The sequence below is a fragment of the Dermacentor silvarum genome, chromosome 1 (genome assembly GCF_013339745.2).
Source record: "Dermacentor silvarum isolate Dsil-2018 chromosome 1, BIME_Dsil_1.4, whole genome shotgun sequence".
Taxonomy (NCBI): Eukaryota; Metazoa; Arthropoda; class Arachnida; order Ixodida; family Ixodidae; genus Dermacentor; species Dermacentor silvarum.
The window spans coordinates 118,996,797-119,016,745 of NC_051154.1; the positions used below are offsets into that span (position 1 = coordinate 118,996,797).

At 45.3% G+C, this 19,949-nt stretch overlaps 1 protein-coding gene across 5 annotated transcripts in view; it reads right to left on the bottom strand.

Annotated features, from left to right (window-relative positions):
- Positions 1-19,949, bottom strand: part of LOC119435914 (enhancer of mRNA-decapping protein 4-like) — a 149,986-nt gene that overhangs the window by 39,560 nt on the left and 90,477 nt on the right. For all 5 annotated transcript variants that reach the window (XM_049660879.1, XM_037702609.2, XM_049660881.1 and 2 more), the window contains 3 exons: positions 15,612-15,709; positions 15,053-15,127; positions 7,971-8,129 (listed from right to left, as the gene is read on the bottom strand). In XM_049660879.1, coding sequence (XP_049516836.1) covers positions 7,971-8,129; positions 15,053-15,127; positions 15,612-15,709 — 332 coding nt within the window. The remainder of the gene's footprint in view (positions 1-7,970; positions 8,130-15,052; positions 15,128-15,611; positions 15,710-19,949) is intronic.

The window sequence follows — 19,949 nt, forward strand, 5'->3', positions numbered from 1 at the left end:
TGCCCAGAAGCAGAATAACGATCAGAATAACTGGTCGTTATAGTACATGTTTTTTTTCTCATAGCCCTAATGCAAAGTTGATTCTGTTACGTCGACTCATCGTTATAACAGATATATCGTTATATGTAGTATCGATACAAGTGGACTGCACTGTACAGGCTATACTGTTATAAAAATTCATTTCTGGTAGAAATTTCTGTATCTAATTATGGATATGTGAAATGGCTGTCTCGATATATCGTTCTTATAGCCAAAGCACTAAAAGATCGCAGTTTCAAGTGTCATGCACCTAAATTTTTTCTTACTAAGCTTCTGAATGAAAAAAAAAAATGCTCCTTGTATGCATACTAATAAATTTTATTGTTAAACAATACAGTTCCTCGAACGATCAGAAATGGCAGTGCTTTCTTTGTTAAACCTTTCCATCGCAATGAGCTTGCAGGTGCGTCACATTTTATGTTTTTCATATCTTTTGCGGGGATGCGCAACTCTCACGCATCCCCTGATATTGTTTTTCCCCGCAAAGCTCGCGTCTCCTGTAACCCGGCTTCTTCGCGTGGCTAAGCGTCGGCGGCGGTTCGGGTGGTTGCGGCGCATTGCAAGAGATGGCGCAAGTGTCGTGATGCTAACGCCACCTAACGGCGGAGTTACTTGGGATCAAAAGGTCGCAGACGCTTCTCTTTTTGGCTTGGGATCGGCGACCAACACGCAGCAACGCTTCACGCGTGCGCCGGCCCGCTTCGCGGGACCGTCTCGCGAGGCTAGGAGCAGGACACCAGCATGGACGAACACGGATCGTTCGAACATGCCACCGTTCGTGTGACCATACATGTGAACGACTAGGCGATGGTGTCATAGCATGGGGCGAACATATTCGCTCGCTATCCAATTGCGGTTCCTTGATTTGTCCTCGATTTGTCGTGCGCCCATGTGAATGTTCTATGCGTAGTAATTCGGCTAGCATGCATTGAAGGCACAATAAATGACCTTTTGTTTGTTTGCACTACTGTATTGTCGTTCCTTTGTCCCAAAAGCACGTGTGAGACCTCACATTTTGAAAATGCATTCTATTTCTGACATCTTGTACATAACTGTGTTTGAATGATGATGATGATGATATTTGGTGTTTTGTGGCGCAAGGGCCAGATGTGGCCGAAGAGCGCCAAGACAATGAATGGTATGTTTGCCATGATCGGTGAGTTCCGATGATAGGATGCTATGTGGCTGTAAAGGGGCCCATGAAGAAATTGCGGTATATAAGCGTAAAACATACATCGAATAGAATTATGGTAGTGACGTGTGGAGTGATCTGTGGGTCGTGAATGTATGAGAAGTGGTCATGGTGCTAAAATTAAGGATATAAAAGTAGCATGACGCCTACCGAAGGCCTTTGTAGGCGAAGACCACGAGGCATGTGCTTTATTTGATAAGATACTGCAGCAGCGGCCTCTGCAGAGAGGCCGTGCTACACGTCACCTGGATAGATAACACTGGAAATTATGTATGTCCATTAAAAACGCGAGAAGTGATTGATATTTAAAAAAGAGGTTCATTGCCCAAAAACATAGAAGGATGTAATGGGAGATTTTGCCGTGATGGTAATGGAAAATGTCTTTTGCTGAGAGGCTCCAGTTCATGGAACTGTAAGAGGACATGAAGTACACTGAGTGGCTCGTCACATTCATCACAGACAGGCGGATCGCCACCGGACAATAAGTATGCGTGTGTACTGTATGTGTGTCCTATCCTGAGTCTGCAAAGTGTAACCTGTGTGTGGCATGTCTTCGATTCTGGTGGCCAATGAGCGAGATAAGGCTTGATAGTGTGTAATTTGTTGCTCGTTTCTCTGTCCCACAGATGTTGCCAGTAGACCCTTTTCTTGATAAAGGGCTTTAGGTTCATTACAGGGACGACTATGGGTGAAGTGGCAGCGTCTGTATGAACGGATGTGGCTAGCTTGTCGGCCAACTCATTCCCTTCAATCTATAGAGGAAAAGGTTTTGTTTGCAAGACAATAACAGTGATGCTACTGCGGACTTATGATTTGGAGCAATTTTTGGAGCATCAGAAATTTCATTTTGGAGCACTTTGGAGCAAGCAATTTGGCATTTTGGAGCAGCTTGGAGCAGCTGATTTTTCACATCCTGAAGTATTTCGAAAAAGCGAGTTGCAATTTATATTCAATTACCTGAATAATTCTTATGTTCTCACGAGAAGCTTCGTAAACATTTCCATCTATTGCAGATCTCGTGGAGAAAAAAATGCACTTGTGTGCATGCGACACACACAGACACAAATTGATATCATTTCGTATATTGCTAGTTTTCCCAGATGTCATCGGTAATATCCAGAAACAGAAATGATGGACACATTGGCGGCACGCAGTTATTATAACCACGTCATGCTGCGCTTCAAACAAACTACTAGCTGCGTTTCCGGAGTAGATAACGTCCGCCGATGAATCAGCCTTGAAGCCGCGAGCCTCGGCAGAAACCGCACTTTGCCGTCGAGCCGCCTTGCAAGGCAGACGCCGCGTCGGCGCCGTGCGTGGCACTGCTAAAGTCACTGGAACCTGGAACATTGAAAGTACCGCAACCGCCGGAGCGAGCGCAGGCAACACTGCGTGGAAAAGACGAGCAGCTCTTCCTCGGGTTTTCTAGCAAGTAGGCTTGTTACAGTGAAGAACAGCACGATGGCTGCCGCAGTGGGCCCTGTGAAATCCACAAACAATACCGCATTTCGTTTAGCTAGATACGATGTAAATTACAGGTACAGTAGCCGACAGATTTTTCGGACTCCAAAAATTCGGACTTGTTGGATATTCCGGACTTCATAGATGTACCGGCAGGATTCCCATAGCACTAATGCATTTTCGCGAGCGATTTTTCGGACGAATCTCGGAGCCAGTGTTCGATTTTCCGGACTAAATCGCTCGCTCCGAGCCACGCTACCCGATCTTGGAGGCCGCCATGTTGGATTTTCCGCTGGCTTGGCTTCCAGTGCTCTCCTGTATAGCCTTCAAGATCAGTACACGCACGCTATCCCCTCGTCTCCGAAGCCATGCCCGCTCTTCCTTGGCCGACGAAACGTTCTAAAAAGCTGCACTTGCTTTTCTTTTTTTTTTCGGTCCGTACGCTGTGTGCGGGTGAAAGCTTGCGAGGGTCAGCGAGCAACCGCAAGTTATTCTCACGCACGCGAGAGAGGAAGGCGGCCGGAGGCGCGCGCGGACTTCGTTCGCTCGCGGGGCACGGGGAGAAGGCGGCGGAGACGGTGGGGAGTTGCATTCTGCTTTTGCAGCTGCCGACGGAGCTGCCACACCGGCACCGTATCTTGAAAGTGATCTGCTATGTGGCCGAAGTGTGCGCCCGCGATCTGCGATGGGTACAAAGGGCGTGCGACGAGTGCCACTAGCTTCGTATGCGCAGTTTTTTTTTTTCTTCTTTTTTCGACGTTCGCGTTGAAGCGAGAGAATAGACAGCGCGAAGGTCAATATGCCCGCGGTCATCGAGCGAGATGTGTTCATGTGTAACCTGTGCGCGCGTGACACCGTGCTTATTTAGTTAGTAAGCGCATATTTACAACTCTATACGGCCGATAAAACTAACATCCTTACTTCGTATCGCTGTCTATTAATTTGCTATCGCAATCGATGCTCCGCCTTTTATGCGAATGTGCGACATTTTGCTTAAGCCGCTCGAAGCCTCATAATTTTTTTTTTTCTCTGGGGCGGGGGGGGGGGGGGGGGGGGGGAAGGGGGGGGCGAGTTTTTCGGACTGTTCGGTTTTTCGGACTGCTCGATTTTTCAGTCACCGCGAAGTCCGGAAAATCGGTCGGCTACTGCACTCGGAAAGTGAAGCATTCAACTGTGCACCACCCGTTCTAAATGCAAAGCGATCCCGATGCTCGTGTGTCACACAAGATTTTTTTTTTCCGGATGACTAGGTATCAAGCGCTGCCACAAAATCGTTTATACGCGTGGATATTATCGCTTTCTAACGTGGCTACTGATTTAACCCCGCACGAAATGTTTCATACAGATATATTTCTACGAAAATAAATGGTCCCTGACTGCACTACAAGAAAAGGGATACTAAAACAGAATTAACCAGGTCATGTTCGTGTTGCTTTAAACAACACACGAGAAAATCTATATTTTAATTTTTAACATTGACAGGTCGATCGATCTTCTCACTAAACTTTGTTATTTTTGACACAGCCGCCCGTATTCCGTCGCTCTTCGAGCCACATTTTGCTCGGTTCTGCATATTTCTGAGCATCTCCTCGCTTTGTTTACACAAGGCAAACCGCAGTCTTCAAAGCAAATGCGAGAAGAAGCTTTTCCATCACTATACGGCATTTAGGGAGTTCGATGAAATACCGCAAGGAGCTTCTCAGCTTTGCGATATCAACAAGTTCACCAAGTGGGAGTGAACTTGTCGCTCTTTATCCGGTGCAGCCAGATATAGCACGGCGCTTGCTGTTGCTCTTTCCGCTTAAATGGTATCGCGAAAAGCGCTTTCCCGGACTCCCGGCCATTGCTGCACCCGAACGTGCAGCCCCCGGGCATTTCCTTTCGTTTTGTTTTAAGTCTACGAAAGTTACATATACACTAAATTATACAAAATGCAAAATCTGACCTCGTTGATGTCTCGTACGCGCGGCGTGTGCAAGCGATGTCTGTCTGCTTATCTCCTCCGGCGCGGCTTAGATCCGCCATCTATAGTGGAAAGTGATCACCTGACGGCAACTGACCAATCGGCAGGCGCGGCGGCTAATTAGAGAAAAGGGCTGCGGTACGTTCCAGGTTCCAGTGACCTTAATTGGGATGTACGCGCTAGAGCTTTCTCGTTTCCTGTTTGCAGCTAAGGTTGCAACTAAGGCTCGCCCTATCGTCACGTTGAACGTTTTAATTCCCCGGTGGTGCAATTGGTGATAGACGTCGTGAAATCCGAGACTGTTTGGCGCAGTTAGGCGCAATTTTCGTCGATTGTATCAGGATGGCGCAGTAAATCCCAATTGGCGCACTTTGGCGCAGTTGGCGCAGGAGTGGAATCACTGCAATAATATGTAGGTTCTTTTTTGCTTAGCAGACACGCACCGGATGAGAAAAGAAAGCCTTCAATTAGACGGCCTCGCGCATTGATGCGAGACTCGCCCCACAGACCACTGTGTGCATTGAGATCCCCCAGAACGAGATAAGGTTCTGGCAATTCGTCTATAGAGGACTGAAATTCATGTTTGTGTAAGTGGTAATGCGGGGGTATGTAAAGCGAGCAAATGGTGACGAGCTTGTTTAGGAGAACAAGTCGAACTGCCACTGCTTCAAGTGGTGTTTACAGCTTTAAACGTTGACACGCTACGCTTTGTGAATTATAATGGCAACACCGCCTGAAGATGCATGATCATCGCGGTCTTTACGAAACGTAACATATTGTCGGAGAAAGTTTATATGTTCCAATTTTAAGTGAGTTTCCTGTACACACAGCACTTTTGGATTGTGTTCGAGGAGAAGTTCTTGCACATCATCGAGGTTCCTAAGAAGGTCTCCAATGTTCCATTGTACGATTCGTGTATCCATACTGAAAGTAAATTGCTGCTGTGTGTACTAAAAAAGGAAGTGTTGCCTTATACCCCTGTCACACGGCAGATCTAATGTCATTTCCAACGAATGACATTCGTTGGGGTTTAATGTCATTTTCACTGCGCGCTGTCACACGGCAAGAACTAATGTCATTTGAAAATGATGACAATGACGATAGTAAAAAAAAAAAAAGAGACGCAATAATAGCGTCGTTGCCCTAATTTAGTGCGATGATTATTTTGTAGTATGCTAAAATCCGTTGCAATGAGTGACCCTCCCTTTCACACCGTGTTTTTGGATCACTAACTCGTCGACACTGGCGACTGAGTCTAGTCAAGCCAAGCCAAAGATCAGGCAAACAACATGGCGGAAAGCACTACGGGCGCTACCGCTACGGTGGCTAGAACTACCATAGCGCTATGTCTGCTGAAGAAGCACGAGAACGGCAGTTGCGTGTAATCGCTGCTCTGATTTGTATGCGGGCCAGACATCGCAACGACGAAAGGAAGCTGAACCTCGAGTTGGAAGCGCAAGAAGCGATTTCTAGGGAGTACGAAGAGCGGCTGTGCGCAAACTCATTAACATAGTTGAGTGTGTGGGTTTCTCCTTCGGACCACTGCGCGCGGCTCCTAATGTCCACATCACAGTCTTCTTGGTTTGGTGTCATCGCAAAATACACATGTGTTTAACCAAGCGGTTCCTGCGAAGTGCGCGCTGCTGGCTACGGCTGGCGCGAACAAACACGACTGCCACCGTGCCACAGCCAAAGCCAAAGACGGCCGCCTAGTCACTGGATTGAGAGTAGCTATTGGCAATTATGCACTGTGGTGTACTTAAACGCCATGAAAGTAGAACATTATGCAATAAAAATTGACAAAACAAGAGTCATTTTTGTTAAACAATAAAAAAACATGCACTGTTTGCGAGGCTGATTGGTGGGCTCCTGGTGTTGAGACTACACATTTGGTTCCAAAACGAATGCGAATGAGTTCGGCGAACTCATTCGTTTGCAAATGTCATTTTCAACGAATGTCATTACATTTTCCCGTGTGACAGCAAACAAATGACATTACGAGCGAATGTCATTCGTTGGAAATGACATTAGATGTGCCGTGTGACAGGGGTATTAGGTTACAGAGCCCATTCCAGGCCCTGTAACGTAGGATTTGTCCTTTACCTACCGGAACTCGGCGAATTCACTTTGTCCCCATCGCAGATTGCTTTGAAGATGAGGCCCCCGCAGTCGCGCACTTCGTCCGCATGGCAGATCGGTTGCACGATACAGCGCTATTTTTCGGCCAACAAGCCCGAAAAATGGTTCGTTGTGACTAGCTGACAGGAAATTATGATTGTTTTGTTGAGGCGGCATTCGCTACAGCAAGGTTCAACTGTACTCCAAGCAACTGCAGTGGCACACACCACAGAGCAAAGCGAAAAATCTGTTTTGGCAATAGCCGTGGGGCAGCAGCACAATAAGATTTCTTTCAAGCAGTCACGGAAGGTTGCAGCACCTCTGGAGCAATGGGAGGCAGCACTTCGTTACAAAAAGGCACATTTTCTTAAGCTTTAGGTGCCTGCCTTCAACTACGGTGGCGATCACGTGTGTCATCACACCATGATGAAGTTTAAAAATACGACAGCAGTTGCATACAAAGACTACCCTCATAGCAATACAACTTATTGAAATTGTGCAGTAAGTCGGTAAGCACCACTGATAATAGCTCTACATTCGAGAATAGAACTTACTTGTCAATCCGAGATAGAATTTATTCCTTATACTTTTTAATATGAATGCTGAAAAATTATTCCATGCCAAACGCCTTAGACACTAACTCAATCCTTCAAATTTCTATTCCTGCCATTCCGCCCTATTACTAAAACTAGGGAATTGCATTCCTAAAAGATCTCTTGGGGAAAAAAAAAATTAAAAAAATGTCATTATTGTTGAAGAAAAAAGCGCATTTGGGACAGGTTTGGGTTTTCTTATTCCAAATTTTAGCATCTGATATTGGTAGTCATAAACAAACAACTGGCCGAAAATGCTTTGGAATGAGCGAATGCACAACCAAGATCCGTGCTATATCCAGCCCCTTCTTCAGCCCAGAGTGTATGTCCAAGTTGGTGCTAGTAGAAATGCCCAAGAAGCCACTACTGATGTCCAAGTTGGTGCTAGTAGAAATGCCCAAGAAGCCACTACTGATATTGCGCGATGAATAGACACTACTTATACTGATGCCACTAATTCACTTAAGAGATAAAAATTTTCAACCTGCCATGTCAACACAGTGTAGAATCCGAGGCACTTCCTTGCAATCTACAATACCTCCAACAACGGACACGTTGCAGAATAACTGATGATGTAAGCTGAATGATAGGAATCATCACCAACCAGTGTTAGTGGATGCAGCTGCAGTACAGGGTGTCAAGGAAGTTGAAGAGTTTGATGGGGAAACAAAATCACTTGGCTTGAGCAAGAGTTTGGCAGCAGTAAAACTTGATTCATCATCCCTATCCTGCTTCCCTTTGTTGCTAGGAGTATTACAATCACCTGAAAGAAATAAAACAGAAGTAAACAAATGTAAAAACAGCCACTTGAGAATAATCAATACAGCTTCAGTTGCCTTCCTAAGTTCTAAAGGCCAAAGAGGAAAAAATCACAACATGGACTGATACATTCCAAAACAAGGATGCCAACATGCACAATCAAAGGAATTATTGCATATAAAACATCCGACACTCTTTCAGACTGTTTATTTGTCTCTAATGTTAAGGTACATGAAGCAAAGCAGGTCACAAAAAGACTGTCTAAATTTACACATTTTTGGCATTTTTTGTACTGCGAATGGCTTGAAAACATTAGACAAAACCAAATCTAAAAAATCCTTACGCTTAAATGATTTTATCAGCCACAAAGGGGGCGAGTAATCTTAAGACGAAGCTCACTACGATTGGCACAACCGAAGTCACGCACAGTGTCAAACATGTGAACCACAATGGGACGACGAACTGTTTCGCAACGAAACCCATGACTTTACACTATGATAAATGTACAAGTAACTTGAAGTGCACAATACGACGAAATACTCACATATGTAACTGTTCCTTAGAGGGCAAATCTGGTGACATTGGAGCATACATAAATAATAAGCGCATTAACTTTTGAGGGTCCCATTTTTTCCGCCCAATACGACCTCACATGGTTGAATTCTTTTATTGCAGATCTAAAATCTTTAGAGTGACTTATTTTGAAAAAAAAAAAAAAAAAACATATACCGTGAAATTCGGAGCAAGCGCCCCCCCTAGAGCAAGTCGAAATTACTGGCCAAGTTGGGGGGGGGGGGGGGGGGGCGCTAGCCCGGAACGGCACCAAAATTCAAGATGGCCACGACAAAATTTTCCCGCAACAAAAAGAAGGCCCAGTGGGAATAGCATTAAAATTTTATTGAACATGAACTTTATTAAGGCAAATTTTGTTAGTGATGTTCATCACTCTCAAAACCACCGTTACTCAAAACCACCAAAAGAACTACGAAAGAGTGCAACGACGCTGCACCGGCGCGTCACCGCGGCCGGTGACGCGAACATTGGTTATGCAGCTTCTATTCCAGGCAAAATTATGTCTGCGAGAGTAAAGTGACGCGTAATGTTAACTTTATTAAAAACCATGTCCACGGTGAAACGTTTAGCACTAATGAGTGTTCCGATACAAGTGAAGCTCAACTGCAGTGCATGGCTACCGACGGCGAACAGCGAACCGCGGCTCGGCCATGCTCGCATCGCAGCTGGTGGCGCCGCAAATATCAGCATGTTTTCTTCGTCGTGTGAAATTATTGCGAGGAGAGGGTAAAGCGGCAACGACGGTAACAAAACATTGCTGCTTGGGAGCGTCGACGGTTCGTGCTGAAGCGCCATCTGCTACAGATTTGAAGTGAACTGAAAAAGGCCTAGCGACGATATCGGTGGCGAGTGATTAGCAGCGGTGAAGCTGCTGGCGATGCCAGAGCGTAGCCGCAAGCACTCCTCTGTCACCGAGTGGTCACGTCGCTGTGCCGCAGGAACTCCTCTGTGCCATGCGAGAGGCAGATCTCGCCGTCGGCCGGCGGTCCATGAACTACGGACCGCCAGCCGCAGTTCGCCCCGATGCACTCGTGTGCCCACTGGGGCGCCCGGGTACGACCATGATTCGATGAATGGCTCATTGGGGCGAACCGATGCGCACCGGTGCGATTTCCTGAATTTGCCATTATTTTCGTGGACTGGATGTGGCAGACCAGCGCGGAGCGGGAGGGGGGGGGGGGGCACTTTCCCCGAACGGCGCAGAAATTTGAAATTAGCAGTGAAGTTAGGGGGGGGGCTCTTGCACGGGTGGGGGCGCTTGCTCGGAATTTTACGGTATATATATTTTTTTCCCGTAGGTAGACATGCATTGTTTATTTATGAATACAGATGGGCTACAGATATAATTACAGATTTACAGAATACAGATATAACAATAAAAAAAGTACGTACACTAAAATAACATACCTGCCAAGTTCGAAGAAACTAAATCCGGGAGATCTTCCGACGGGGGAGGGGGGGGAGTTGGTTACACAACCCCCCCCTCACCCCCGAGGTCTACATTCTCAAGTACTGACAGGAGAACTTCATTACAATTTTATTTACAGATATACAAATGACCACATGAACATCAATGTCTCACTTTTGCAAGCATTTCGTTGTTGCTAATTCTGTCTTCAAAAATACTTTAAAATTTAATTAAATTCACGGGTCTTATGCCCCACAACCACCATCTGATAATGAGGCACGCTGTGGTGGGGCACATGGGATTAATTTCGACCACCTGGGGCTCTTTACCGTGCACCCAACCACGGCACACGGGCATTTTTGCATTTCGCCCCCAACTAAATGCAGCAGCCGCGGACGAGATTTGCTCCCGCGAACTCGTCCTTAGCAGCGCAATGCCAAAGCCACTTAGCAACCACGGCAGGTGTTTGAAAATTTTTCAGATAATGTTTGATTGGAAAAAATTTCATTTCTTTGACATTTTGCGAGGATGACGTTTCCCAGCGTCTTAGATGAGCGACACATGGACGAGCTGCACTGCTTCCTCATCTTTTTCTCGATGTTAAATTGCTGCTCACACTCTGCATTGCTCTGTGGTATCAACAAAATACCCAACGTCACTTCAGCTGACCACTACATTAAAAATACTTGGACTTGGACACTTTTTGCGCTGGCGCTCCTTGCTTGGTTTTAAAAACATGGATCCCTATAGGGACTTCAAGGGGAATTCTATTTACTTCGTTATATCCTGTTTCGTTCGATACGAGGTTCGATGTATCTATTTCATACCTGCTGAAGTCTACCAGATTACCCGGGATTGTTTATTTATGAATACAGATGTACTAATACGCAATGTACTAATAAATTCCTTTGATATGGCAATTGTTGACAGAGCTATTTGCCGAGAAGGGGACAAGCGGGGCCCGACCGTTGCATGCCAAGTACATTGCTTTCCACGGAGTCCGGCACTCATTTGCCGCAGCGCTTAAAAACTCCCGCAACCCCACGTCGAATACATTGTCAAGCAACACTGGTCCTTCTCACCGCCGGCCGTAGCTACAGACCTTTGCACAAGCCACAGCTCAGTATCGCACTTCTCCACTGACCTCTCTATTGCACGTGCTTGACTGCGCGAGCTGCGCAACGTTGACCGGCTACACGCGGCAGTCCAAAAGATTAGTGTATTCAATTCTGCATGGCACGCTGCGCAGGCAGGTGCAGCTGGGCCTCCCCAGCGCAATCTTGTTAGTCACGCTGAGGCCATGCATTCGCTTTTCCTTCTCTCTGCGATGCTACGCGCAGACTGGCAGCTGGGCACGGCCTCCGAGATCGCATTGGCATAGCTGCAATCTCTGAAGCCACGAGCTGGCTGAGCCAAGCATTCATGATGACTTTCGTTTGCCTCCTCCATCACACAGCGGAGCGCTCTGTTGTGTGCCACGTGCTCCTCAACCGCGATGAGCGAAGTGGAAAGCGGACGTGAAAGATCATCACAATTGGAACAAAAGGCATACAGTAAAACCCCGGTGATACGATCCCGGCTGGTACGAATTTCGGTGTGATACGAATTTGAAACATTCCCCGGCCGAGATACATTGCTCACATTAGAAAAAAAAAAAAAAAAAAAAAAAAAAAAAAAAAACCGGCTGTGCCGAACGCATTGCTGCGCAGCTGCGGATCGTACGAACACGTCAGCAACAGTGGCGGCGGCCGAGCCAGCAGAGCGACCGGCACAGACAAGCCGGCACAGCGGGATCCAAGGGCACACCAGGAAGATTGTAATAAACACAAAATTCAACTTGCACTAAATATGCGTGCAATGTTAACGAGATTTGACTGTATTAATATTCATGTTCGATTCATGTAACTGCATTTTTATTACAAATAAGCATGCTGGTGCAACTTGTTTTTTACCGAGGAGGTCGATAGCCTTGTGGCTAGCAACTTATGACTTTTGGCCAACCCCAAAGTGAAAGCAAGCAAAGCGAAAAAAAAAAACAAAAAAAAACGCACGGAGGACGCGCACTCGCCATTTCTTCGTACAGAATGTTTGACTTAGTGGTCCCGGTGTCGCAGAAAGTGGTAAGCAATGAAGTTTGCCAGTACCACGCTCAACCGCCATCAAATCCAAGTCGCACAATCGGCCCGCCCCCTCATGAAAACCGAAAGAATCCCACGACTTTCAAGGCCTTGAAAACGCAACTTTCAATTTCCAGGGTTTTCAAAGATTTCAAGGACCTGTGCACACCCTGTCCTTAGGAAATAATGAAACTAATTGCCGAAGAACCTGACCTTAAGCGTACGCTGCCGTGAAGCCACACTTCAACGCGAAAATTGCATCCAACACTTCCGTGAGGCCACACTTAAAGCAAAATTCGCATATAACCCACACCCAAATTTTACTGTTGACTTTTCTTGATATTTTGTTGCGGGTTATACGTGCAACAATACAGTAACTACAATATGAGCCAAACTGTACACTCCTGCCACCACTTTTTAATAGGAACTTTTCACATGTCCCAAGACTCACAGCATCCTCAAGCATGTACAGATAATAATGGCATCAAGCAGTGTGGCAAGCAAAAATTGGGAGTTCAAAGAACAAGCTGTGCCCATATGCCCATCTAAATTCCTTTTGCAGGAAAACCATGCAACTATTAGTCATGCTGTTGTCCACAGGTGAGCCACGAACCAAAGTCCTATTCCAATTTCACACACCTCCATGTACACAGAAAAAATCACACAAGAGTTGCCCTTTACAGGGACACTAAAGGCATATGTTAAGTCAGGCTAAAATGACAAATGCCCTTTGAAATGTATAAGGCGACACTTTTATATTGAGCAGGGCTTTTTTTCGTCACAGGCAATATGAATTGTGAAAGGAGAGTGGTGTACTTGTAGTCACGATTTTCTCAATGTAGCGGTCTCTTACAAGTAAGTGAATAGAGACATAGGTCTTAAGCATTTAGCACGATATTTAAGGATGAAGTTGAAACACGAAACAACAGGCACAGGTTTTAAGTTCATCCTAGAATACTGCACTTATAATCTAAGAGCTATGGATTATCAACTAGCCCAAAGCAATGCCTTGCTAAATGAATATAGACATTTCCAGAAAGACAATTTAAAGTGTAGACCACTTTATTATTTGCCTTTAGTTTCCCTTTATTTAAGGTCACAAACTGTATGCACGACGTGAATAGTATTGTACATTTGGTCAACTAATGAAATGACCAAAAAGGAATTAAACAGTGGAGACTCATTTCTCTGCTCTTTTATAAAATACATGTAAAGAAAAGGTCCCAGGAAGTTGGAGACTTGCAGTGGCGTTCTACGATTATGCAGTCCCGGACCGTCCACAAACCGTCCGCGGCTTCCAGTCTGACTAGCCATGACAGAAGGCCACGTCAGAGTCAAGTGATCCAGCTGTCAGGATTGTCTGAGGCTTGGCACGTAAGCACCGTGACTGAAAGTCACTCTCCTGGCTGCCATCATCTGTCTGCTCTAGCTACTCGTAGATAGCCCGACTACTCAGTGAAATCATTAGCGTGGCCTGCGAGATTGTGCAACCTGGAAGGTCATGCCGCTGACACAGCTTGCATAGTGGAATTGTAGCCTGTGCGCATGGAACGTGTTCACAAAACGCAGTTTAGGTTGTGCTCTCGCTCTTCGAGCCATTTAAATGCTGTAATTAAGGTAGCTCTTACCTTTCGAAATTTAAACGGAATTCCGACACAACGTAAGCAAAATCGCAATCATACCACGAAGCTGTTCACGCAGAAAGCACCTGCTGATATACTCAAAGCTTGTGAGACTGTCTACGAAAAGCTCAACACGCATCTCGGACAGAGCATATGTGCATTATTTACCAATACTGCACATCAAAAAGCAAACCTCAAACTTGGCAACAGAAAAGATCAAAATATGTGAACAGCAGTTGGCAAAGCTCAGATTGTATACCATCCCAGCTACCAGCGAGAAACAGCCCCATGCAATATGATACGCTTCCTCCCTCACCAGTTTCACTCACCTGAAAAGCGAAATCCACCTGTTTACTACCCATATAGCAATGAGCATGAAAGATTTCACGAAACGCATCAAGAAAACTTAGCTTACTCGACCGATCACTGTGCTTGTCTATTTAAAAACACAGACTAAAGCTGCAGAAATTACACGGAGCATGAAAATCACGCATGATGGCATATAAAGCACAGACCTAACAGACACGATAGCCGAGTGCACATTAATTGCCATCTAGAACACAAAAGTTCACAGAAGCAGAAGGCACATTTCATAACCTGGCAGCAGACGCCATGGGTATCTTTTTCAAACAGCACTCGTCCGCAAGCTACTTGCGCTGGTCCAAGCAAAATGTTATCTTTTTCAAACAGCAGCTATGAGCAAGCTACTTGCGCTGGTCAGAGCAAAACTGACAGCTCCGAGAGTCCATGCACATTCCGATTTCCGGTTGATGAAAAATGAATGTGATTCAGGTAGCTTTCGGATTGGTTGGCGGGGCTTCCGAAGCTGTTCAAGAAAATTGAATGTGGGACAGCCTTCCGAGCAGTCCGAGACTGCCAGGGACTGATAATCGAAGAGGCCCAGTGGTTAACAGCAGATGAACAAGAGATGTGTCAGCTTGTAGCCAACGTTCTGACAAAGGGCCTCAATAAAGGCAAGTCCCTTTAACAAAATTTTGCTTACAAGCTGACCTGTGCCTTGTTTATCCAATGTTGATCACATGTAAAAATCCAGACATTCCATATTTCATTTCATATTGACTCCTTTTCGAAGCACCATTTGTACCTTTGCTAATTCAGACTAAAAATGCATTATTTTCATGATCTGCAACCAAACCAGTAAATCAAAGCACACATATTTTAATTAAACTAGAAGAAAATAACTTACGCTCACTTTTCCCAGCCCTTTCATCATCGTCAGCATCAGCACTAATATCAGACAAGTGGTCTGTGCAGCCAGACACTAAAATAATGTAAAAAAAAAAAAGTCTGAACACTTCAGCACATCAACAAGTCATTTCCACCTCAAGATGGATAGAAGGAATGCAGCACTTCAGCAAATCACAAGTCATTTCCACCTCAAGATGGATAGAAGGAATGCAGAAGCAAAGCTGCTCTCGGCATTTTGCATATCTCTGCAACACACTGCATGACACAGGCAAGCATTATGAGCAGGCAACCTTACTCTAACACAAATAACTGCAACAATATCTGACTCAGTTGTCTTGAACACACTGATATAGATGTTGTAAGGTTAAGCAAGACTGGCTGGTAAGATCATGATAGAGTACAAAATAATTCTTTAATAGGGCTGATAATTAAGCAGGTCATGCATTATACCAGCCACCGCTCCCACTATGACAAAATGAATGAAGCAACCCAATAACAGCGGGATAAGTGAAGGTGCCAACTAGAGTAAACCTAGAGACCAAAATATGTTCACTTGCCTGAAGAGTGCTGTGACAGTGTGCTAAGAGACGCTGCAGATGATAGTCCAGCAGAAATAGCTGAAGTAGGATATATAATATGGCAGGCTTGGATGGACCTGGCAAAGAGAGAGAGACAACTAGTGAACCACATATAAAATATTTCTTAGTGGTAAAATTAGTTGACAGTGAAATAGTACCACTTTAGCAAACCAGGGTGTCACAGTATTTTCTTTTTTTTCTTCTTATTATTCTGGCTTTTACTCCAGATAAGAGAAAACAGTTTAAATGTTACTCTGGAGCAGAAATATAATCGCTCAAACAAGTTCAATCCAGCTTACGCTCTTTGTATTTTTAGAGGTGGGTGATGATTTGAATGTTTCGAATATAAATTGAATCTTACACACTTCGTTTCGCATTCAAAAAGAAACGATTTGATAATTACAAATTATCCAAACTAATGAAATATTTTGCAACAACTGACTATTTAAGTCTGGTTACCGTTCACAGTATGTTAAAAGAAACGCACATTATCAGACGAGAAACAAGGACTGAAATAAAAATATTCAGAGTAATGCAAAAACAAAATGGGCAATGCAAGCTTTGTTTTCAGTTATACAGGGGAAGCCTACATGATAACCTGTAATTTTTGCATGCAGTCTAGACATGTATAGTTCTGTCTTATACGCTACAGCCAGCAAGCTTTTCCTTGCAAAGGCACTTTGTCTAGAGCACAGAAGTCCTGCAGAAGGCTTTTTTTTTTTTTCTTTTTGCACAACTTCTGATCTCTTGCAGCAACCGTTTATTTAATGTTTTTCGAAAGATAGTGATACAACAGCTATTCCTTCTTATAAACCTTGTTTTTGCAACCAGGCTCTAAAGATATTGATAGGGTACTGACACAATTTTTAAAGCATTTAGCTTTTTTTTTTTTTTGCAATTTCTGTCGACTGTTTAACTGTATTCATAGAGTGATCCCAAAGATAGCGCAGGCTAACACAGCAGCAAAAACTGCACGGTGGGGTACTGGTGGCTCCGTATGGGGGCACGATAGTAAGGGGAGTGTTCTCAGCTATCTCGTTACAGCTAACATTTTGAGATGCTGTCATTTTGAGACAGTGTGCCTCTGGTCGGAGTGTCCAGAGGTGGTTGTAGACGCTGCACGGGGTTCCGAACTGGCCCTTCCAAAGTGGCGTTCGAAGTACCGGTCGGTTTCAGCGTACAGGTAAGACATGCCATGGTGGAGGGAGCCCCACCCATGAGTCCTAGTGCTCCCCCCCCCCCCCCCCCCCAACAAAGTGCCATAAATAAATACCTCCAAAAGCATGCTAGACGCATTCCTGCACAGCAAACAGGATTGGTTCTGCTTAAGTTTTCAAATTAAAATTTGCAATCTTGGGTTTAAAGCTCATTATTGTCCCCGATAGCTGTTTTCTTGTACAACTCAGTACAGGCATGGTACCTAATTACAGTGGAATCTTGTTGATACTATCTTTACGGGAACCGGAAAATAAAACACAATTCGAAAGTCCTTCGATCCAAAACAAGCTCCAAAAAGTATGAAAATAGGCGAACTCAGTGACAAACTCAAAAGCAAAGATCCATGTGGCTTCAAGTGACACTGCTTAGCATAATGTGTTATCGGGAGCAGCACTTTTATTCAGCAACATTGAGCTTGCCAGTTTGTGCTAACTTTCTTCTTTTCGATGTCCATAAAGAACTTCGCCTGGAAATTGAAAAAACATGCCGTTTCCTCACTCAACTGAGCAGTGGGGCATCAGTGTGGCCACACTGCCGTAGCAGCACTTTAGGGCCGGCAGCGCACCACGTGCGTTTTTCCTTCAGTTTGGCTGGTGATCAACACGTTGTACATGGGTCTTAAGAATGTTATTTAGTCTAATACACTTGAATATAAAGGTATGAATTTTAGAAATACCAATAAAAGCCCAGTTCTATTTTCCAATTTCAGGTGAAAATGCGATCTAAATAACCGTATGAAAATACATTGCTGCTATGAGACGTTGGCCAGGCAAAGAAAAAAACTATATTATCCCAAAAAACGTATTATGCAGAATTTTATCAACAAGATTCCACTGTATACCAAAATAAATATGCTTGTTGAAAATATAAATATATGTGTCTGCATTTGACTTTTCAATATTTAATATTTATAATTATTATTCAATTTGTATTCGACACAGTTCATATTAAACCACCTCTAACTTCTTTATTTACAAGACACCGGAGGCCCATTTTGCGCAACCAAGTTAAAAGTACAACAAAAAAAGAAAATTAAACATGCATTAAAAAAAAACTAATCGCATTCCAATTTTTTTTTCTTTTTCTCCATGGCATAACTTAGTCAGTGTTTAAAAGACTTGTTTTTGAAATCACACACAACCACACACATACACACACCTCTACCCAGTCACTGGCTTCCCACACATACACTTTTTTCCACTTTCTAATGCATTATAATGCTACCCACAGCCACGGCCATGCAGGCACAAGCAAACAGAGACTAAGGGCGCAGAGCAACTGAAGCTTCATCTTTGTTTCTCTATTTAAATTATAGTTTAATTTCCCTCGCGGGGCCACAAGATTGGGAAGACGTTTCCAAAAAGTTGAACAAATAGCAACAAAATGAACTACAGTTAAACCTGCTTATAACGAACCTCCATATAACTATTTGCGCGCTCGAATTCACGAAGACTGCAAGGCGAGACTGAGCGCACGTGTGCGAGCGTGCGAGCGTGTGCGAGGCGGGCCTGCATCCCTCGACCCAGCGATCTTGCCGCCACGGGCGTGACCTTTCCCCCTCCCTTCATTCAAACCTGATCCCGCCGCTTGTTGCAGCTGACCTAGCCCGCCAAGCCGGCACTCTCATAGAATAAAGAACCAACTCTCCTTTTCCAGTTGATGTTGCCGAAGAAAAAAAAAAAAACTTTTTTTTTTTCAAATCGCTGTCAGCGCCCCTCTTTGGTTACTGCGCAAGTCTTTGCGCATCACTTCGCTAACCTGACACTAGGTGACACTATGGGCCGTTTATAGTCCGACGTAACGCGAGCGTGCGCACTTCATCACGTTGGCGAAAACGACCCCCTCTATATTCAAGCGTACCGGCGGTCCCAATGGGCCCGGCGCCGAATTGGCTCCTGACCCAATTGCTAAAGCCCCTATATAAAAAAGTAGCGACACTCTCCTCCTCCGCCTTCCCTCCTCCTCGTTTCTCTTCTCTTTCGCGCTCCTTTTTCGACCGTTGCGCCTCCTACACCGCTTGAAACACGTGCACTTGTTTATCTTTCGCCGCTGATCAGATTCGACGATCGCCGACGGTGTTCGCCGCTATCGTTGTGCTCCTCGCCAGTCGGTAGACGCTTCTCGGGCGAAAATGGCGATGGAGCGTGATCGTAAACAAACGCAGCCAGCGCCCGGCGGTGCGACGGTCCACGTGATGCCATTAGGCCAATACCGAGCGGCGTCGGCCTCGGACGGGGTGTGCGAGGAGGTGGCAGCATTCTTCAAAGCGTGACGCTACTTTTATATATAGGGGCTTTACCAATTGCGCGTTGGTCGCGCCGACTGCGCCGAACCACAATTCCCTTTAGCGCGAAGAAATAAAGGCGTCCACGTTGCTTTGACGACGGTTGCAGACAGCCGTTCAAAGCGGCGCGCGGGCTCTGGATCGTTCTGCGCATGCTCTGAAAATAACAGCCGACTGCGCGCGCGTCGGAGATGGCGTTTCGGCTGGCATAGCGGAACCGGCGTAGCGTGACTGGCCGCAAACGATGCTGGCCCACGCGTCGATAACGTCGGACTATAAAAGGGCCTTATACGATGCTACGACGCCATCGGTAATCGGTAAGAATCGAGCAAATACGGTATGCGTTTCTTTTCCGAATTTTCATCTTTTCCGAATTTTCATGACAAACCTGCATTTAATGAAATCCTCTTTATAATGAAGTTTTTCAGGAATCTGTCAATTTCATTGTATCCAGGGTTAACTGTAATTAAAATTTTTTTGTTGCTTCAATTAGTCTAAAGTCTTTTTAGTCTAAAGTCTCTTTAAGCGTGACTGAAGCAAGTAGGGAAAAGTGCCGACACTGACTTTGCATTAGACCCTAAGCACGGAGAAACAATAACTCGGGAGGCGCAACTCGGCTCCTTCCCGCGTTGTCATAATGCCACGCTGGAGCGCGGCGGCGGACATCGAGACAGCGCCTCCTACCAAACGCCGGACGCCTGACGTATGGTCATGTGATGGTTTGTGGAAGCGACGCAGCGGATGCGGGGAGCGCGGGGCTCGGTTGCTTGGTCTTGTCGTGTGCTCGCGTGCGGATGCTTGATGCCAGTGAGCCG